The sequence below is a fragment of the Scyliorhinus canicula genome, chromosome 4 (genome assembly GCF_902713615.1).
Source record: "Scyliorhinus canicula chromosome 4, sScyCan1.1, whole genome shotgun sequence".
NCBI classification, from domain to species: domain Eukaryota; kingdom Metazoa; phylum Chordata; class Chondrichthyes; order Carcharhiniformes; family Scyliorhinidae; genus Scyliorhinus; species Scyliorhinus canicula.
In genome coordinates, this window is record NC_052149.1 from 40,275,856 (window position 1) to 40,299,107 (window position 23,252).

General features: G+C 43.0%; 2 protein-coding genes across 4 annotated transcripts in view; one reads left to right on the top strand and one right to left on the bottom strand.

The window, feature by feature from the left end:
- hectd3 (HECT domain containing 3) overlaps positions 1 to 14,303 on the bottom strand; it is a 72,076-nt gene extending 57,773 nt beyond the window's left edge. The window contains exons 1-5 of one of the 3 annotated variants that reach the window (XM_038794091.1): positions 14,160 to 14,303; positions 12,569 to 12,892; positions 7,975 to 8,135; positions 4,747 to 4,839; positions 3,778 to 3,913 (exon numbers count right to left, since the gene is read on the bottom strand). In XM_038794091.1, coding sequence (XP_038650019.1) covers positions 3,778 to 3,913; positions 4,747 to 4,839; positions 7,975 to 8,135; positions 12,569 to 12,886 — 708 coding nt within the window. In that variant the 5' untranslated portion in view covers positions 12,887 to 12,892; positions 14,160 to 14,303. The other 2 variants (XM_038794094.1, XM_038794092.1) reach the window with 2 other exon arrangements.
- Positions 14,304 to 14,339: 36 nt separating this feature from the next.
- Positions 14,340 to 23,252, top strand: part of urod (uroporphyrinogen decarboxylase) — a 73,481-nt gene continuing 64,568 nt past the window's right edge. Inside the window, exon 1 of the mRNA XM_038794095.1 lies at positions 14,340 to 14,499. Within this exon, the coding sequence (XP_038650023.1) occupies positions 14,477 to 14,499 (23 nt within the window). The 5' untranslated portion in view covers positions 14,340 to 14,476. The remainder of the gene's footprint in view (positions 14,500 to 23,252) is intronic.

Sequence of the window (23,252 nt, forward strand, 5' to 3'; positions counted from 1 at the left end):
CCCAAGAAAGCTGCACAGCTGCTGGGATTTTTGAACCAACAGAGGAACCTGGATGAATCTACAGTGAAAACCGTTACAGACCGAAAGCAAAAATCTTGAACTGAAAGCCGAGCTGAAAGGAAGCTGTGATAGAAGACCACCATCTGAAACAAAGTTTTTTATTCTTATACTTTCATCATTATTGTTACATCACTCTTTTTCCATTGTTTGTCTGTCTTAGAACATAGAACATAGAACAGTACAGCACAGAACAGGCCCTCCGGCCCTCGATGTTGTGCCGAGCAATGATCACCCTACTCAAACCCACGTATCCACCCTATACCCGTAACCCAACAACCCCCCTTAACCTTACTTTTTAGGACACTACGGGCAATTTAGCATGGCCAATCCACCTAACCCGCACATCTTTGGACTGTGGGAGGAAACCGGAGCACCCGGAGGAAACCCACGCACACACGGGGAGGACGTGCAGACTCCGCACAGACAGTGACCCAGACGGGAATCGAACCTGGGATCCTGCAGCTGTGAAGCATTTATGCTAACCACCATGCTACCGTGCTGTCCTTTGGTGGAAGAGGAAATGTGGGTACTGCTCAAGCCCCAGTGGGACATGGCGTATCAGCAGAGGCTGACATGCTGCGTGAGCTGAGGTATATTAGTATCCACAAGTTGTATGTTGCTTGGTGACCACCCACCTCACAGGTAGGCAAGTAGTGAAGTTTTTGACTAGCTTTTGCCCATATCCTATCAAATAATCCATTTGGAGTCTGGGACTTGCTCTCACCTGCATTCAAACGATATTGCCAGTTGTGGAATATGTGGCCAGGAGTTACAAATTCTGTGCCAAGTTTGTTCAAAGATTCTGCTAACGTTGCTTTTTTGAAGTTTTCCCAATATAACCAAGCAAATGTTATTTACACAGGGGGTCTCAATATTAAGGATCCCTTTTGCTGTCTGTTTCACCATCGAATGCTTTTTAAAATAATTTTTCTGTCGTGCTGTTGATTGCTTACGTGGGATAATGCTATTTGAACTGTGAATCAATGAGAGGGTGCTGGAGGAGTTACAATGCGAGACAGTATAAGGGAGGTGAATTAATGAATCCTCATTAACCTGGAGAACCTTTGTGTTTTTTATTGTTTTATCTGTTGACATTTTAACTGTGGGCATTAAGTTCATTACCTCCCCACTGTCAATTTTACTGATGATGTTATTCCACTTAATGTTTGAATAAATTACCTACTGCCCAAAACACCGATAAAACAAACATCACAGAAAGAAATATCACTGATAATCATACATTTTTTTAACTATTCAATTTGTACTGATGAGAGGACTCCCTCTTTGTGGAAGTGATGCTATCTGTTTAAGTTACTGTGCAGGACGATTTCCTCTGTCCGCTACTTGCAGTGAAATCAGAAACATATGTATGAAGAATGCATTTATAAGTTGGTTACAAACAGCAATCAGCAGAAACTTCCCTCCCCCTGCCCCCACTCTCTCTCACTCTAGCCACGCTAAATTGCCCCCCCCCCATGTCATCAAGGTCTTCAGATCACTTCAGTTATTTCACTTTTCTAATGCTGGCCTTAGCTGAGAAGGCGACTCAACAGGTAACTTCTGGCAATGGAAACTGTTTACCCTGAAAGGAACCAATGCACAATCACTTTCTAAAGACACTACACACTGCTGTCATTGATACTTTCCAGATGCTCAAGCTACTCCACCACACCTGCCCCAAACTTCAAAAAAGGTGGGCAAATAAACTGGGGAACTTCACAAATACAAATATTCTTAAACATTAAAATGTTGTATTCTCACTTCTGATCCCCCCCCCCCCCCCCCCCCCCACACACACACAAATATTATAAAACACATAGAGGTGATCTGTGGGTAAGTACTTCCTATTGACAATACTTACCATGGTGGTACCTTCTCCTTTAAGCCTATATCATTGCCAGATGCAAAGTAAAAGACCATGTATTATCCCATTATGGAGGAACAAAGTGAGGGAAAGCCTGATCAGGCCGCGGTGCCCACTCGTATTTCTTAACTTTGTGCAGTGAGACATGACAATTACTGGAGAACTCTCAAATGTCTTGACTTTACTGCCGTGCGGTTTGGCCTGGGTCATTTTAAATTTGAGCAATGAGTGAGGGGAAGAGGCAATCTACTCCTGACTTCACGACATTGGGTTAATTATTGAGGTAAACCTGTTTGTTGAAAAACTGACTAAACTGTAATAAGAAGCAACCTGCGAACATGTGAGAGGAACAGACAATTCAAGGAGACTTCAAAAGGCTGTCGTACACCTGTGAGCTTTACTGTCTGCAGGCTTTACATTTCAGGGAATAGGGTCACTAAACAAATTAAAAATCAATAAATGAAATACATCAAAAGAAAAAAAATCTTAATATAAACACAAATAAAACATTAGCAGAGCTATATCTCATCATTCAATATTAGCAAATGTACTTTTATGAAATTGCCCATCTAGTATTTTAAAATTAATATAACAGGAATTTCATATAGACATGCTAATAATTCCCACAGCACAATATCAGCTGTTAGCAACTAAGAAAAGATGAATGGCAATAGCTGTGTGTATGAGTGTGTGTGTACATACAGAATGTGGGGGGGAGGGGAGGGTAAGGAATTATATTATAGTATTTGTTGTATATTTGATTGTAGTTATTGTTAATAAAGATTAATTGTGTTTAAGTTTACAAACCTGGTGACTGTACAGCAAGACGTCTCACAATAACAGATTAAAGTCCAAAAGGTTTATTTGAAATCACAAGTCTTCAGAGCTTGTGATTTCAAATAAACCTGTTGGACTTTAACCAGGTGTTGAGATTCTTACTGTGCCCTCCTGGATTCAGCGCCGGCATCTCCACATCCTGGTAACATTAGTTACGGGGCAGCCAAAAGCCAAAAACTTCTGGTGTTTATCTGGGAATTATTTGTTAATTTCATTTGTGTTGCGGCTCTGTGTCAAGTGGGGCTGGAATTGACAACACACCAACCCGTGACATAATAATAAACATTATTATTGTCACAAGTATGCTTACACTAACACTGCAATGAAGTTACTGTGTAAAGTCCCTAGCCGCCACACTGCAGCGCCTGTTCGGGTACACTGAGGGAGAATTCAGAATGTCCAATTCACCTAACAAGCACGTCTTTCGGGACTTGTGGGAGGAAAGCGGAGCACCCGGAGGAAACCCTCGCAGACATAGGTAGAATATGCAGACTCTGCACAGACAGTGATCCATGCCAGGAATCGAACCTGGGACCCTAGTGCTGTGAAGCAACAGTGTTAACCACTGTGCTACCATGCCGCCCCTAAATGAGAGCTGAGGGGGTGGAACAAGACGATTTGCTCAAAGGAGGAGGAAGTACCAAAGCAGTGGTGGGGCCAAACCAAGGTGGAATTTGATGATAAGAGTCATACCATCATTACGATGATCTAGACAAGGGAACTTGTGAAAGATATGGCCAGACAGGGCAGATTCAGTTAGGAGGTAGGTCACTAAACAGCATTTTAACTAAATAATCCAGTGAGGAGACTATAGACTTAAAAGTAAACCAATTCAGGGAATTTTAAAAACTTTTTAAAAGTCAGTAAAACCCAGTATTCAGATTCATCAAGGTAAATATTATACCAGGGATACAACACGGCATATCAGTCTCTTTAAAATGTCTCCTTGTGTAAAGCAATGTGGGAAAAGCTAATTTCTATTGGTGTCATACTATATTACTTGGAGACAAACTTACCGAGAAAGAAGAAGCATCTATGCTGTCGACTAGATGTTTGACACTGCCTAAGTTCTCATCTTCCTTTCCTATGCGGTCATAGAAGTAGTGCACCAAGTCTTCATCACACTCAAATGTCCAAGTGGGAGGAACATACCTGTATCCAGTAATACAATTAGAACGTCAGGATAACCAGTTCTCATACTACAAGACCTTCCTACAAAACAAAGCATATGTGGGTGCTTTGCATAGTGAGCTTCTAATCTCATCAGTGCGACTGTGGGTACACAGCAAGATGCCAGCCTTACAGAAAAAAGAATAACGACGTCAAAAGAATTCTGAGCTGCTCTCATGAGCCTTTGAGTAAGAATGAGAAAGACATGTGCCAGACACTCCTTTTTCTCCGAGATGGTATGTGACATTAGCAGAGGTGAGAGAAAAGGGAAACACAAAAACATAACTTTGGGGGGGGGGGGGGGGGGGGGGGGGGGGGGGGCATTTTATTCTGAACAAACCACCAAATACTCCTTTTTCTGCAATCACCTGGCCTCCTCTGCAAAAGTGCAACACAGAGTATTTTTGGATTACTTTTTCCATGCTCCCTCATTTTGTGAAAGGTGCGTGATATCTAGCAGAGCTAAATTATCGCCATCACACAAGTTCTGTTGCTGTGGCATTTGGTTAGGTCACAAGTAGTCCGTGTGCAATGAAAATTATAAACGTTCAACTGAACTGGAGGAGGTTTTAATTTTCAGGGTAAATTTGCTTTTTTTTAAAAAAAGAGATTTTTTTTCTGAAGCAGTATTTTATCATCTTTTTCATGGGTTGTCACAATTATCAACAGGTGTACTTCAGTGGTCGGAATACTTCTTCCCTATGTTAGAATCACAGTTCAGATCTTCATTCCACCACGCTACACAAAAATAATATTTAAAAAAAAATAAAAGTTACTCAGTGGGACACAAGTAAACACAAAAACTATATTCTTACCTTAGCTTTTGCACTGCAGCATCATCCCTGTCAGCCACCTTGGGCTTTGCACCCAGATATAATGTATATTGTGCATCAACCACCTGTTCCCATCTAAAGCAGGAACAAAAATCTCTTCAGAATAGCTGTAGTAAAATCTTTAATGGCAGTGATAATAAAAATAAATCATTGTGTCACAGGCTATTGGGGTGGCAGATTTAATTACACAAGTAATTGCTTTAGCAATTGTTTTGGGTTGAACGTTGTTAAAAAAAAATGCAAGCCTTCACATTAATTGTTCCCATTTGATTCAATTTTGTTATTAAATTGGTTAAAAACAATTATTTTTGCAAGATGAACAATGTACAAGTTTGGATTGAATACACGTTTGCATGCCAACATACAAATAGGATATCTGACTGAATTGAGTAAGCCTTTCTTAATTAATCAAAGATATGTAGTTCATGCACTAACAATTATTTATTAACACAAAGCCGATTATCTAAACTGCCTCCTCTAACCTATGGAAGGAGCTTGTTAACTTCTTTGTGGCTAAGTTTAGGACGATCTGTTCAGCTGCCTCTGCTGCATTCCTTCCCTCCCTTAGCCCACCGAGCCAAACCTCCCCCAATGATCCCTCGCCCCCAACCCTTTCCATGAACTAACTGGCTTCTCTCCTATCTCCTCTGCTCAGGTCCTCTCAAAGCTTATCGTATCCATGCAAACCAACTCCAGCATTCTCGCCCCTAGCCCAAGTACTGCCCATACAACTTTGCTTCTTAATCTCCATGCTAGTTATATTGTAAACAGTTCCCTCTGCTCTGGTACTCTCCTCACTCCTTTCAAATTTGCAGTCATCCACCCTGTCCCTTCAAAAATAACGCCCTTGAACCTCTGTCCTTGCAAATATGTACTTTTCAAAAGTAGAGAGAGAAGGCATTGATGGTAGGTTTGAAAGGGAGAGGGGTAGTACCCTCAGAGATTTTGAGAACAAATGCAATTCGTAGCCAAGGATAAACACATCAATGTCACCGTTTGCAGATTTCCTGCCCTTAAAGCATATTGAAAACATATTGTCCATAAAAGAGGGGATGTTTTAGAATTAAGTATTCATTCTTTATGAACAGGGTATCACTGTGTCACACCAATCAGGTATATCACAGATTCAATCCCAGTTTACTTTCACATAGTACAGAAGTAGGCCAAACAAATCATTATGGCTGCAGCAGCCCTTTTGAAGAACCATACAATTCATTCCACTACCCTTGCTCTTTCGAATATTCTAGTAACTTCTCTCCTTCAAGTAATTGCTTTTTGAAGCTTACTATTGAATCTGTTCCACCACACTATCAGACAATGCATTCCACATTCTGAGCATTTATTGTGTCACAAAACTTTCCTTCATGTAGCCTCTGGGTCTTTTGGCAATCTCCTTAAATTTGAGCCAACTGGTGATCAACCCTTCAGTCACTGGAAATGATTTATTTTTATTTTCTGAATCTAAAGTTTCATAATTTTAAACATCTCAGAACACATCAGGTATCACCTTTGCCTTCTCTGTTCTAAAAAAAAATCAACCCCAGTTTCTGCCATCTATCCAGATAATAGCAATCCTGAGTAAATTTCTACTGTACCATCGCCAAATCCTTAATGTCTTTCCCAAGTATGGTGCACAGAACTGGACGCAATTCATTAATTAGGGCTGAATTTGTGTTCAATAACAATAATAATAAGGGGCTTTTCACAGTTCCTTAATTGCAGTGTTAAGGTAAGCCTACTTGTGACAATAAAGATTATTATTATAATAATCTTTATTAGTGTCACAAGTAGGCTTACATTAACACTTCAATGAAATTACTGTGAAAATCCCCTAGTCGACACACTCCTGCACCTGTTCGGGTACAGAGGGAGAATTCAGAATGCCCTATTCACCTAACGAGCACATCTTTCGGGACTTATGGAAGGAAACCAGAGCACGCTGAGGAAGGTTTAATATAACAGCCTGGCCTTTGCACACCATAACTCTGTTTAGCCCAGGATCCCATATGCTTAAGTGCTTTGTTAAACTTTACTGCCACTTTCAAAAACGTGTGCGCAAGAATCTACACGTTTTCCTGCTCTTGCACCCTGTTTAAAATTGTACCTTTTAGAATGCATTGTCTCTCTTAGATGGGGAAGAATTAAGGGTATTACAATTCGCAATATTGTTGTTGTCTTAGGTAGGTCAGAAATTGGACAGCATTCCTGCTTCAAGAAACAATTCAGGGACGCGCAAGCCAAAGAGAAGCTGAGGTTCTGCTGTCATGGCTGTCCGCAGTTTCTTGACAAGCCTTATTTAATATCAAGGCACACACAGAACCGTAGATGAGATACTGGATGCTTTTCACTCATGGAAACATACTCCAGAGAAAAAGATAATTAGAGCAGAAGATTCAAGTGTGAAAATCAGAAAAAACGTTTAAAAAGTGAAAAGGATTGAACCAACAACAAAGTGTCAGTTTGGCTAAGTTGGTAGACATAATTTTCACTCAGCAGGCTGTGGGTTCAATACCTCACGATCCCGGCATCCTATTCAACTGAGTGCTAAGCTTCCAACCCCACATCCCTCCAGCACAAAGACTAACGACTTCAATCTCTATAATATCAGCTGCCTCTGCTGATCTGTTGTAGAAACCCTTATTCGTGCCCTTGTTACCTCCAGATTTGAAAAGTTCATTGCTCTCTTTGCCAGACCTGTATTCTCTGTAACTTACAGTTGTCCTTGTCGAAAGCCCCCGTGCTCACTGACCCACATTTCCTCCAAGTAACACCATTGCCTCCACCCATCCCCAGAGCCTCAAATTTAAAATCAAATTCATTCATGGCCTTTCCTCTCCAGGCCTACAACACACAAAAAAAATCCACTCTTTGTATACTCACTTCTGTGCATCCACCACTGGCTGATATATCTTCAGCCATTGAGGCTCATCATTTGGAATTTCACTCTAAATTCATCTTCCCTCCAGTTACTCTCTTATTATAGCTCACTCTTTGACTTAGTTTAAGGGTACCCCTCCTAATATCTTCTGCTTTGTCCTAGCATACATTTTTGGTTTGATTGCACCCCTGTGGGGTAGATTGGGATGGTTCTCTATGTTAAACGTGCTTTATATATGCAAGTTATTGAAGCTACATGTAATTCTACACACAGATACCATTTTTGTTATTGCTACTTTTAAGCCCATACTGCACCACAGCATTTCAATTTACCGGGTACACGGTCTGTAGTCATAGCCAAAAAGCTGCTGTTGTTTTTGAAGTCTTTCGGGTGTTTCCACAGGCACAAGTCGTTCACCACCTTCAGGCTGTTTACACAGAAGAATCCAGCCTTCTGTATCCTGACAGCTGCTGTTGTACTCTTGTATTTGCACCTAAAGTATCATTGAGACATTCAGATATAATTCAAATAGATCACAGATCCATCATCCCAAAGCAAAACATTACAGCTCTGACAAGTGAAAATGGCACTCAGTACCTCTGACATGCTGTGTTAACTCAACTGTATCACAACATTTCCTTGAGGTTTTTGCCTGTCTACAAATCGTAAATATAATTTTTAAAATTAAGAACTTCCATCTCATTAAGACTTCAGGCCAATCCTTATACAATAACCTGTTCTGAAAACTTTGCTCACATTTTGACAGCTGTGACAAATCCCACCACAGCAGTTGAAAGAATCCACATTCTAAAATAATCAACAATATTCTAAATAAAAAGTAAATTTTCCCTATATCCCAATGTCAATGGATCCTTTACAGAACAAATTCCAGAATCTGGAATCTCATCAAAAACTAACCGGTTCTTCCTTGGACCATACCCCACCAGAGTTCTAATTTTTGATGAAATCTGTTGATTAATTTTTGAGATATATCACAAAAAATAATGAAGCACAGGAAGGGACCCTTCAGCCCCCCAAGCCGACGCCGATCATGATGCCTGTCTGAACTAAAACCTTCTGCATTTCGTGGTCTGTATTCCTCTATTCCCATCCTACTCGCTATCATACCTGCTTCAACCACCTCCCCCAGCAGTGGGTGCCAGGAACTCACCACCCTTGGTGTAAAAAAAAACTTGCCGTGCACATCTCCTCTAAACTTTGCCCCTCACACCTTAAACCTATGTCCCCATGTAATTGACCCTTCCATCCTGGGAAAACGCTTTTGACCATCCACTCTGTCCATGTCACTCAATCTTGTAAACTTCTATCAGGTCGTCCCTCAACCTCCATCACTCCAGTGAAGCGTAGCACGGTCGCGCAATGGTGAGCACTGCTACCTCACAGCACCGAGGTCCCAGGATCAATCCCGGCCCTGGGTCACTGTCCGTGGAGGTTGCACACTCTCCAGTTTGCGTGGGTTTCGCCCCCACAACCCAAAGATGTGCAAGTTAGGTGTATTGGCCACACTAAATTACCCCTTAATTGGAAAAATTAATTGCGTACTCTAAATCAAAAACAAAATCATTCCAGTGAAACCTGTCCCTCCTCATAGCTACTCCCCTCCAGACCAGGCAACATTCTGGTAAACCTCTTCTGTAGCCTCTCCAAAGCCTCCACATCTTTCTGGTAGTGTGGCGATCAGAATTTTATGCAATATTCCAATTGTAGCCCAACTGAGGCCCTGTACAGCTGCAGCATGACTTGCCAATTTTTATACTCAATTCCCCAACCGATAAAGGCAAGCATGCCATATGCCTTCTTGACGACCTTATCCATCTGCTTTGTCACTTTCAGAGATCTGTGGACCTGTACACCCAGATCCCTCTGCCTGTCAATACTCCTGAAGGTTCAGCCATTTACTGTATACTTCCCACCTGTATTAGACCTTCTAAAATGCATTACGTCACGTGTGGCGGCATGGTGGCATTGTGGTTAGCACTGTTGCCTCACAGCGTCAGGCAGCCAGGCAAGATTCCGCCTTCGATCACTGTCTGTGTGGCATTTGCACATTCTCCCAGTGTCTGTGCGGGTTTCCTCCGGGTGCTCCGGTTTCCTCCCACAGTCCCAAATTGGCCATGCTAAAGGGTGGGGTTGCAGGAATAGGGCAGGAGTTTGGGTCGAAGTAGGGTGCTCTTTCGAAGGGTCGGTGCAGACTCGATGGGCCGAATGGCCCCCTTCTGCACTGTAGGGATCCTATGATTTGTCCGGATTAAACTCCATCTGCCATTTCTATGCCTAAATCTCCAACCGATCTATATCCTGCTGTATCCTCTGACAATCCTCATTACTATCCGCAACTCCATCAACCTTTGTGTTGTCCGCAAGCTCACTAAATAGACCAGTTACATTTTCCTCCAAGTCATTTATATACTACAAACAGCAAAGATCCCAGCACTGATCCCTGCGGAACACCACTAGTCACAGCCTCCATTCAGAAAAGCATGCTTCCACTGCTACCCCCATCTTCTATGACCGAGCCAGTTCTGAATCAATCTTGCTTACTAATAGACAAACAGAAGAGAAAGCATTACCACCACCTAACTTCAGTGTTGAAGGTAATTATGAGAGAGATTTCTCAATGCAAGTAGTTACAACACAATGCTGCCTAGCCAGCGACACCCAAATCCCGTAAATGAATTTAAAAATAGCACAAACTCTACTTTGGACATCTGCGCTCAGATTCAGCACTATAATTGTTCTCAAATAAATCTCTGCCAATGGCAATGGTCTCATTACACAACACTGATCATCATCCATAATTTGTAAGACACCACAAGGATAGCTGGCAGAAGCCAATTTGGTCCAGCAAGGGTAGAAAAGAAGCACATTTTTAATCTGCACTCAAGATGTGCTTTACCTGCAGTGCTGTATCCTTGGTACTCAATTGTATAAAATATTGCTCTATTCCGGTGCAGAAAGAGGCCATTCAACCCATCGTGTCTGCTCCGGCCAAAAAGGAGAAAAAAAATTAACTAATCGTGTAGAAGTGGATTTCATTTGGAACTTCGCTGATAGGGTTAATATAACAGTTCTGAAAAGCTCTGTGAACGAGATGTCAACAGGTCAAGGGATGAAATAAAGGGAGTGTGTCTGACCGGCATCTGTAAAAGCAAAGATGTCAGAAGGTTATGGGATGGAATATAGGGAGTGTGGCATTGGTACTAATTAATGTTCTGACCCGTATCTGTAAAAGCAGAGAGGTCAAAAAGGCAAAGAATGGAATGAATGGGAACCGTTACTTTATTGCAGAGATAACATAATTAAGCTCGTTTGACCAGTTGGAACAAATAAACATTGAAATGTAAGGGGGACTGTCTTTAGAGTGAGTTGAGCCATATGGCCATGGGATACAAAAACCTTTGTATTAATATTGATAGTGACTTGTGCTAATGATTATGTCAAAAATAACCTCCCGACCTCGAAGAATAATTCCATATATGTACATGTTCTGGATCCTTGCCAAATCATAGGTGTATCTAGGAATTTAAAGGGACCACCCCTAAGCTGTAAGATGTATAAAGATACCGTCCTTATTCTGGGATTTTGGCACTTCTCGAAGGTGGTTACCCGACTGCTTAGAGATTTGTCCCGGCCGTAAATAAACGAATATTCGTTACTGACGTGTTCGAGTGTTTTACTTCTGGACTGACGATCAGATACGTGAAAGCGCAATTCACAATCGCGCATTTTTATCCCATAATAGCTACGTCGCATCGTACGGTTCATGACAAAAGTACATAACTGTACGGTCACTTTAATACTATAAACCTCTGGAATCATTTTAGCAAATCTCTACTGTAAATAACCGCTCCACATCCATCATGTTGTTTCAAGTGTGGTGTCCAGAATTGGGCACAATTCTTTAGCTGAGGTTGAACTAGTATTTTACCCTAAATTACCCTTAGTGTCCTAAAGGTTGGATGGGGTTATTGGGTTATGGGGATAGGGTGAATGTGTGGGCTTGGGCAGGGTGCCCTTTCCAAGGGCGGCTGCAGACTCGATGGGATGAATGGCCTGCTTCTGCACTGTAGATTCTACGATTCTACATAGGCCTGGCTTTTGCAATTATTATTATTTTGAAAATGTTACCCCATTGTTAAAGTTACAAAGCCAATGCGAGGAGTGGACAGAGCAAGCCCTTTACCCATCTCATTGCTTGCTCCAAAAAACAATTCAAACTGAAGCCAATTCATGGTCTCCACAAGTGAGACATACAAGATCCAAGCCGACAAGAAAAGACATTGCACCTCATCTTGGACTTGAGCTAACGCTTGATCTTAGCCAAAAAGGACAACAACAGCTTTTCTGATTACACACGCCATTTCTTATTCTGTATATAATTCATTTCTGAAATGACTAATAATGCCAAGGAAAAAATTATCTACGTGTGGTGGTGAGATCATTATTGTTTCACCAAACTCCTGAGGTGCCCAAGTCAGCTGAATGAGCCAGAGACAACAGAACTATATTTTCCTCACTCACTGGGTTTATTGTTCGACACATTAAATGAAGTCCAGCACATTGCTATTAACCTAAAGCCCTTCAAAAATGAAAATCTCAAAATTGAACACGACACAGTATTAGAAAACATGACCTCAAGATTATTCTTTTTAAAAATTAAATTTAGAGTACCTAATTATTTTTTTCCAAATAAGGGGCAATTTAGCATAACCAATCCACCTACCCTACACATCTTTGGGTCGTGGGGGTGAGACCCACGCAGACACAGGGTGAATGTGCAATCTCCACACAGAGAGTGACCCGGGCTGGGATCGAACCAGGGTTCTCGGCGCCATGAGGCTTCAAGATTATTCTATTGAAAATGGTTAAAAACAAAAATCAGCCAATGGCTAGCATGAAATTCACCTGATTCAGCTTCACCCAGAGACCATGGCTGTTGCAGTATTCTTCTCCTGTTGCTTTGATGCAGGTTCCTCTCTTTAACTCAATATCAAAGAGCTTTTTGCGCTGAGGCTGGGAGGCTAACTGCCAGACTGAAACAATGTACTGAGATCGACCCAGTGTTGCACTGGACAAAGTGGAATCTTTCCAAAACTTATACAAGACCTCCTTGGGGACATAACACAGGGCTTCTGGCAAAGGTTTGCTGTTTCTGAAGCAATCAATGCATTCAATCAGAAACCTGATCCTTCCTGGGATCTGGTGCGGATTTTCAGGATACATCGTGGTCTAAAATCAACAGAACAATTTGAATGTTTACTCATCATTGTTAACACGAACAGTATGTTCACCACAAATTCAGTTTCATTTGCATAAAGGATGGTGAAAGTAATTTTGCGGGGAGGTTCTATCACAGAGCAGCAATCTGGGTTAATTACCCAACCTGTATCTTGTCTTAGAGCTCCACTATAGCATCTCATATATCTTCCACATTAATTCTATTTAAAACATAAGAAAGTGTGAAAATTTATCAAAGAAATCAGATGAGGAGCCTACACTTAATTCATAGCCTAAGGTCAGACAGGGAATGGCCAACTACAGGAGTGGTTGTAGAAAATGGTGCAGTAAAAGAGTACATGGTATTACAGAAGGTCAATGTGCCTTCAGATAACTTTAAAGGTCTGCTCACAACAAAAGATATACTCAAATGTACCAGTAAAATCAAATCAAATTGCATTCACTGTACAAACTCCAAGAATTACAACACATATCAAACATAACATGAACTGGAGCATGATATGAAAACAGTATACATCCTAAAGTGGGAAAATGAGGGATTCAAACAATGTGGAAAAGTCTGGAATTTCACATTTAGCATTCTACATCATCAAACCCCTCTTTGTACTGTTGCCTTGTAATACACACCCAATCATGGATAATAAACAAACTAGGCAGTCAAACAATAACAACCCAGCATCGAGTTGCAGTGCATGGATTAATCTCCTAGGCTCTCCCATGGGCAACACAGGAGTAAAATCACAGCAGGACATTTTTTAAAAAAAAAGTGTTTCTTCGAGACTAATTTTTTTATTACAAAGTCCTGGAGATAGGAATTTAAAGACTGACTGCGTGGGCCAGTTGGAGAGAAGAGACCATGCGAGGCCAGAACCACAATCCAAATTACAAGCTCATCTTGACAAGGATGAGAATGATTTAAAATATGGATATATTATCAACATATCTGGCATTCACAGGTTGCAAAAATAATGGGTGCCCTCAGCTGTTTTCACACTTGCTCAGCATTGTTTCATTTTGTTTTAAAGCTCGCAACAGTGCCTGCTCCCTGCTTACAGCTGCTCTGCCTCTGTCTGGACCACCTCGACTCGCTTCGCCCTCCTCTTTTCCCGTTTATTTATTTATTTGAAAAAAATATTCCTTCCACTGAGCCACAAAGCCAATGGTCAGAGTGGGCAGGGCAAGCCCTTGGTCCATCTCCTTGCTCGCTCCAAAAAACAATTCAAATTGAATTCATGGCTCCCCCACAAATGAGACGTACTAGATCCAAGCTGGGCTTGACCCTGCGCCTGATGTTAGCCAAATGGGTGGGCTGGGCCGAGCCTCACCCGCGACTTCCTGACTCACTGACTGACTCAGGCGCACCACGGCCTCCTCCCTCCTCAGAGCGGGGGTCCTTCAGGAGACCACGTGATCCGCTCCCGCACCCCGCTAGCTCGACCCTAATTGGCTGCTTGGAATCACGTGCGCGGCGGCCTGTCAACATGGCAGCGCCCAGTACCGAGAGCAGAATAACAGCAGCGGCCGAGGAGGAGGAGGAGGAGTAGAAGCCTGAGCAACAGCAACGGCAACAGCAACATGGGGGACGGCGTCCTCTCCGTGTAAGTTTGCTGGGGCAGGAGGTTGTACACTCGTTACGGTAACGTTTACAGTTCAAGCTGCAAAGGAAAATGCCGAGTTAGTGAACAAACTCCTCCTGACTTCAGTCACCAATAAGTAAACATATCATCACTGACTTGGAAACATGACAGTCCATAGACTCCCAGCATGCAGAAAGAGGCCATTTGGTCCATCGAGTCTGCACTGATCCGCTAAAGGAGCACTCCATTCCCTATCTATGTAACCCCACACATTGATCATTGCCAATCCACCATTGGGTGTGATCTGGAACTTAATTTTCGGTAAGGAAGCCGAGCAAGTAATAATAATAATCACTTATTGTCACACGTAGCCTTCAATGACGTTACTGAGAAAAGCACCTGGTCGCCACATTCCAGCACCTGTTCAGGGAGGCTGGTACGAGAATTGAACCCGCGCTGCTGTCCTTGTTCTGCATTGCAAGTCAGCTGTTTAGCCCACTGCTAAACCAGCCCCTGACAAGTGGTTGTAGTATCAGTGGGGAAGGATTTTTCAGAGAGATATCATAGTGCAGTTAGATTCAAGATTGTTATGGAAAAAGACAAGGATTGGCCTGAGATCAAAGTTCTGAACTGGGGGAAGACTGATTTTAAGAGATCAGTTACAATAAGAATCTTTATTTTTGTCACAGGCAGGCTTACGGTGACACTGCAATGAAGTTACTGTGAAAATTCCCTGATTTGGTCTGAGTGGACTGGGAGCAGACGCTTTTAAGTAAATCTGTGACAGAACTGTGGGATGCATTCAGGAAGAAAATCGGGAGAGTATGGGGCCAACATGTTCCAATCAAGCAAAAGGGTGGGACAAACAATCCAGTGACCCCTGGATATTGAGGGATATACAGCATTGAATAAGGAGAAAAAGGGATCCTTATGGTAGATATTGTGGGTTCAAAACAGCAGAAGCCCTAGAGGCATTCAAGAATGTGAAAAAGGGAACTTAAGAAAAGTAGGAGAGCAAGAAGGGGCATGAAAGTATACTGGCAGATAAAATAAAGGAAAATTCTAAGTTCTACAGGTATATTAAGCGTAACGGGATAACTAGGGAAAGAGTAGAGCCCATTAAGGACCACTGGTAATTTCCGTGTGGAGCTGGAGTATGTAGGTAGGGTTCTAAATTAATACATTGTGTTGGTGTTCACTCGTGAGAGGGACGGTGTGGGTATAGAAATCTGGGAGCAAGACTAATAAAATCAAAGATGTCAACATAGGCAGAGAGGAGGTTCTGAGTGGTCTGCCATGCTTAAAAGTAGACAGATCACCGGGGCCAGATGAAATGTATCCCAAACTGTTGAGTGAAGCAAGGGAGGAAATAGCTGGGGTGCTGGCAATAATTTTCAATTCCTCTCTGATAACAGGAGAGATGCTGGAGGATAGCCAATATGGTACCGTTATTCAAGAAGGAGGAAGGGATAAACCAGTAAACTACAGGCCAGTCAGTCTAACTTCAGTGGTGGGGAAACTATTGGAAGCCATTCTCAGAGACAGAATTAATCTGCATTTGGAGAGGCAGGGATTAATTGAGAACAGCCAGCATGGTTTTGTTAAGGGAAGGTCATGTCTGACCATATCTTTTTATTAAAACATAAAAAAAAAATACAAGGCTAAACGGTATAAACACTCATTTTGTGTTGGAGAAACAGGATATCCTCCCCTTAGTGCCAATGTATGTGGAGGAGGGGTTGGATACTCTAATTATTAAAACAGTTCACAACACGTTACTAACCATCATGGCACCCATAATCTATTATAAACCTGACGTTCCTATTGGTTTGTTAAATGAAATAACTCTAATAATTTCCATACTGGAGATTTAAAAAAAAAATCATTTATGGGATGTGGGTGTCGCTGGCTGGGCCAACCATTTATTGCCCATCCCTAACTGCCCTCTATTTCAGAGGGCATTTGACAGTCAACCACATTGTTGTGGATCTGGATTCACATTTGGCACAACCAGGTAAATCTAAACAATATTAGTGAACCAGATAGGTTTTAACAGCAATTGACAATGGTCATCATTAAACTTTTAATTCCAGATATTTTTATTGAATTCAAACATCACCATCAGCCATGGTGGGATTTGAACCTGGCTCTCTGGTTTACTGGTCCACTGATGACCAAACCACACAATATTTAGGCTATGTTTACATGATAGCTGCCAGCAACTGTCAACCATTTCCCTTCACATTCATGCTGTGTAACTACTGAATTTATGGTCGCAAATTGTGGTAATATGAAACCACACTCCTGACCTTAACACTGGCAGTGGTGTTATATAAATGTAACCGAAGTAAGATTTACCAGTTAATGGTTATAGTCTATAGGGCAATGTTTATTAACTATGGGAAATGTCAGATGTTTTACGGCAATGATAATGTGCTTCACTAACTTTAAATACAGTGTTGAATAAGTCTTTCCTACATTGGAGAATGCTGTATAATTGTATTGTGTGCACATTGTAATCTGCCACAATTAAGGCCATAACATTTGCATGAAGATTTAACTTGAATGACAGACTTTGCCATCTAGAAATACTCTTGACTTTAATATTCTGGACTTTTGGAGACAATGTTTGGCCTTCTGATTTGAAGGAGTATTCCATATGCATTTCAATTAGTTTCCAGATATAAGGACAATGGATATCAAGGAGTAATTGAAGAATTGGCCTAATAGTAATACAGACAATTTTACAAATTACGTAATAGTCAATTGTTTCCCAGTGTCAATATGAATCCAGGCATTCAATTGTACTTTTCAAACCATTTCCAGCTATTTTTTGTTAATTCTGCGATTCTATTCTATGATTTTAATGTGCAGGTTTGAATCAGTTTTGCACTTTATTGCGTCAGTTAGAGGTGGCATTACTGATGACCAGCTGGCAAGATAGGAACATAGGACCTAGGAGCAGGTGTGAGAGAATTTCACAAACTAAGCAATCCCTCTGGGAGAAAACACATCTCGTCATTACAGTCTTTTTTAAAAAACTGTGCAACTAGTTCTAGTTTACCCCACAAACAGAAACATCCTCCTGGTGTCCACCCTATCAAGTCCTCTGAGGATCAATAAGATCTTTACTCATTCGTCTAAACTCCAGTTGGTATCGGCCCGACATATTCAACCATTCTTCTCTGGATAAGCCCTACAATCCAGGAATGTGTCCCGTAAACCTCATCTGTGTGGCTTCGAAAACAATTCTAATTTTTTCAAATCAGGAGACCAAAACTGTACACAGTATTCCCGATGTGGCCTCACCAATGCCCTGTACAGCTGCTGTAAAACTTTGATATTTTTATATTCCATTCCCATTGCAATAAATGCCAATCGTTATTTTAATGTGGTGTCATTAACGGAAGTTTATTTAGAAATAGTTTGCCAGTGATTACTGGCAAGTTCCATACTCTTTAAAATTAAGCTTTTGGTAGTGTCATTCCAGTAACTGCCCACAACATTCTGCTTCCCAGGATGATGACTCTGCAGTTTGCTGACATGCAACACCCTCTTATCTGAAACAAAAGGTGGCCTTCTTTTCTATCATCATCAGACCAGTTAACTGTTTTGATAGATAAGATCATTTTGCTGCAGGCTGGATGCTTTTTGGAAATATTCAGAGGCGTTCTACATGCACAAACCTATACTTGATACCAGTGTTTCCATGACAAAAATCCAGAGTGATGTAACAAAAATGGTTGTTGCTTATTTGAGTTTCAGGACAGTTTGACAAATGCAATGTTATGGGCGGCACAGTGGTTAGCACTGCTGCCTCAACGCCAAGGACCCAGGTTTGATCCGGCTCTGGGTCACTGTCCGTGTAGAGTTTGCACATTCTCGCCACGTCTGCCTTGGTCTCACCCCCACAACCCAAAGATGTGAAGGGTAGGTGAGATTGGCCACGCTAAATTACCCCTTAATTGGAATTTTAAAAAAAAAATTTAATTAAAAAATCAAAGACAAATACAATGCTGTCTGATATTAGGAAAGAAAAGAGGAATATCATGAACAAATTTGAAGTATGCTTTGACTTGACAGTCTTCCATCTTGTGAGACAAATGGTTTGCACTTTGGTCATCTCTGTGTTAAACATTGCATGGTGTAGTTCAGGAGCCCCACTTTTGCATGGCATACTCTGTCACGTTTGCTGCAGGGGAAGATAGCGGGCTGCGAAGGTGCAGGACTCGCTGGTCATTTTGTCTGGGCCCTTTTTTCTTTTTTTAAATAAATTTTAAGTACCCAATTCACTTTCTTTTCCAATTAAGGGGAAATTTAGCGTGGTCAATCCACCTACCCTGCACATCGTTGGGTTATGGGGTGAGACCCAAACAGACACTGGGAGAATGTGCAAACTCCACACGGACAGTGACCCGGGGCCAGGATCGAACCCGGGTCCCCGGCGACACAGGCAGCCGTGCTAACCATGGTGCCACTGTGCTGCCCTGTGGGTCCTTTTTTCAACCACCTGAAATTTCTATTGCTCCTTTCCGCTTCCAAAATTCCTCCAAGCTCTCAATCCCCAAAGAATGTGGCCATTGATGACCGTCTCCCATTTGAATGTATGCCAACTTCATAGCTTGCTTGCAGATGTCCCTGTAGCAAAGCTGTGGTGCCCAGCAGATTGTGACCCAATGGCCAGTTCACCATACAGAAGGTCTTTGGGTATTTGGCCGAACCATCAACATACACTCCTGCTTTAATTAGGAATGTCAAATCAGCTTTCCATGAGATTATAGTAAGAAGTCTTACAACACCAGGTAAAAGTCCAACAGGTTTGTTTCGAATCACTTGCTTTCGGAGCATTGCTCCTGGACTTTAACCTTGTGTTGCAAGACTTCTCACTGTGCTCACCCCAGTCCAACACCGGCATCTCCACATCATAAGATTACAGGAACTGAATTAGGCCAGTCAGCCCATCGGGTCTGCTCCACCATTTGATCATGGCTGATATGTTTTTCATCCCCATTCTCCTGACTTCTCCCCGTAACCTCTGATCCCCTTATTGATCAAGAATCTATCTATCTCTGTCTTTTTTAAAATTCAGAATACCCAATTATGTTTTTTCCAATTAAGAAGCAATTTAGCATGGCCAATCGACCCAAGCTACACATCTTTGGGTTGTGGAGGTGAAACCCACGCAGACACGAGGAGAATGTGCAAACTCCACATGGACAGTGACCCAGGGTCGAGATTCAAACCATCTATCTCTGTCTTAAAGACTCTCGGTGACTTGGCCTCCACAACCTTCTGCGGCAATGAGTTTCACCGGTTCATCACCAAAAGATGTTAGTGTAATGAGTTATTTTATGTTGGTACCTTTTTGATTTTCACATTTGAGATATTTTTAAATAAAACATTTGAATGTTTTCTACCCAAAAAGACTCCAAATGGCCATGCCATTTAATTAACATCATAGTGAAATTAGCATAATATTGAAATGAAAATCCTTGTGAGAAATGCATAATGGAGATCTGTGACTCTGTCAAAAAATTACTTCCATACCGGTTGAGCAAAATAATATTTTGGTATGAATCCCTTCCGGCAGATGCATTTTCTCTGCAGTCTGTATGTAATTATATGTAGCTACAGAAATAATATGGCTATTACATGGATGAATACTAAGTCAGAACATGTAGGATTTGTTCAAATTTGGATCCTTGAATATAATTGTTTTATTGCCTTAGTTTCTAACCATAAAAATTGTCAGTATATGTTTTGCATAAATGATAGTGTCCTAAAAGTAAGCAGACTCTAACCCAGCAAGCTGCTGTGTGAAGCAGGAGGGTGCTGATTCATAATCACAATCCTGCTGAGAGGACAGAGGTGGAAGGAGATTACAGGAGGGGAAATGGCAAATGTTTGAATATCTGCAATGAAGATGCGCTTAGTGCCAGGTTTTTATTTGCAAAAACTGTCAGTTTTGCTGAGCAATATAGGGTGACCGCCTACAATGACATCATGTGATCTCATTAACACCAGTAAGCTTGTTATAACTGAAGGTTAGTATCAACAGTTCTTTTTTCATTTGCCAGCAAATCTTGAATTGCTAAAGTGCGTTTTTATAACAACACAGCCAACTCAGTTTACATTGAGCCACCTAATGGACGTATTGTTAGATGAAAAGCTTTCTTTGATAATGGCTTGAGGAGAGACAGCATGTTGTAATGGTCAAGGAAAAATGGATGCTATTAGAATTTATTGTCATACTCTGTTTATGGAAATTCTACCTCTGTGCCTAATCCAAGAAATTTTTATTGAAAAATTTTGTATTTATACAACAATATCGAACCATAATAAAATACTAACAATAATAATAGCAATCATAAACATTCGCCCCTCCTCAATGAACAACACAATATATTAACAACAACTTAAATTAACACAATGTTAAGTTACTGCTGCTCTTGACCAAGATACCTATCTTTGAGCCAGGAAGTCCAGAAAAGGCTGCCACTGTTTATAGAACGCTTGTATTGATCCTTTCAGGGCAAATTTGACCCTCTCCAATTTTATAAATCCCGCCATGTCACTGATCCAGGTCTCCACACTTGGGGGCCTCGCATCCTTCCACTGCAGCAAGATCCTCCGCCGGGCTACTAGGGACGCAAAGGCCAGGACACCGGCCTCTTTCTCCTCCTGCACTCCCGGCTCCACCGCAACTCCAAAAATCGCGAGTCCCCATCCTGGTTTGACCCTGGATCCAACCACCCTCGACACCGTCCCCGCCACCCCCTTCCAGAATCCTTCCAGTGCCGGGCATGCCCAGAACATATGGGCAATATTCACCGGACTCCCCGAATACCTGGTGCACCTGTCCTCACCCCCAAAGAACCTACTCATCCTAGTCCCGGACATGTAGGCCCGGTGTAGCACCATAAATTGGATGAGACTAAGCCTCGCACATGAGGAGGAAGAGTTGACTCTCTCCAAGACATCCGCCCAAGTCCCGTCCTCTGTCTGCTCCCCAAGTTCCCCCTCCCATTTAGCCTTCAGCTCCTCCACTGACGACTCCTCCAACTCCTGCATTTACCTTATAAATGTCAGACACCTTCCCCTCTCTGACCCACACCCCGGAAAGCACTCTATCCATCACCCCCCGCGAGGGCAGCAAAGGGAACTCCTCTACCTGTCGCCTAGCAAACGCCTTTACCTGCAAGTATCTGAACATGTTCCCTTGGGGGAGCCCAAATTTATCTTCCAGGCCCGCAAACCTCCCGCCAATAAACAGGTCCCTCAATTTACTGATGCCCACCCTTTGCCACCCCCTAAATCCCCCATCAGTGTTCCACGGGATGAACCGATGATTTCCACCTAATGGAGCCTCCATCGAGCCCCCTGTTTTCCCCCCATGCCGTCTCCACTGTCCCCAGATTCTTAGGGTCGCCGCCACCACCGGGCTCGTGGTATACCTCTTAGGAGAGAGCGGTAACGGCGCCGTTGCCAAGGCACCCAGGCCCCCCTCCATCACCCATTTACTCACCATTGACACATTGGCCGCCCAGTAGTACCCCAAAAAGTTGGGCAGCACCAGCCCGCCTCTATCCCTCCCTCGCTCCAGGAAAACCTTCTTCACTCTCGGAGTCCCATGTGCCCACACAAAGCTCAAGATACTGCTAGTCACTCCACTGTACCTCCGCCTTTCTTGTGGTCAGCAAATCAAATTTAGCCTGTAGGCTGCACCTCTCCCCCAACAGTCCCTCCTCTGGTGCCTCTGCGTACCTCCTAACCACCTCCAGCATCTTCCCCACCAGTCTATCCCTCTCGCTCCTCTCGCTCCTCTCCCTGTGTGCCCGGATGGATATCAGCTCCCCACGAATCACTGCCTTCAGGGCTTCCCAGACCATCCCCACTTGGACCTCCCCCGTATCATTCACCTCGAGGTACCCCTCAATACTTGCCCGGACCCTCCTACACACCACCTCCTCCGCCAACAACCCCACATCCAACCGCCATAACGGGCGCTGGTCCCGCACCTCCCCCATCTCCAACTCCATCCAATGCGGAGCGTGGTCGGAGATTGCAATGGCCGAATACTCGGCCTCCTCCACTCTCAGAATCAGTCCCCTACTCACCACGAAGAAGTCTATCCGAGAATAAAACCTATGTACGTGGGAGAAGAAAGAGTACTCCCATGCCCTCGGCCTCACAGATCCGGGACCCGTCCCAGCATACGCCTCATAAAGCCCGCATCGTCCCAATTTGGGGCATACACACTAGCACGTACCACCGTCTCTCCTTGTAGCCTGCCCCTAACCATAACATACCTACACCCCTTATCCGCCACCACCTCCGATGCCTCAAACGACACATCCCCCCCCCCCCCCCCCCCCCCCCCCCCCCCCCCAAGGCTAGGAACCCTCCTAGCTGCGAACCGGCCTCCATCGTACTTCTGTGGGTCAGCTAACTTCTGCTGACCCCGGAAGCTCCCGCCAAACACCCGACCCCTCCCAAAGTGGGATCATCCCCCATCCTGTCCCTCCTCCAGGCACCGCTCCAGCGCGGGGAAGAACCAGTTAAGGCCCCGCCCCCCCATCATCGTCTCCACCCCCAGCCCCGAAACGCGGGAAACCAGAGGAAAGCCCGCGCTTTCGCACTGCCCCACCACACCCTTCTGACGCAGCTCCCAAATACCATCCCCACTCCATACCCCCAACCCGATATAGAATACAACAAACGCCCCCCAACCCTCCCCGCAAGATACAGAACTCAAACAATGCCCTCCAACAAAA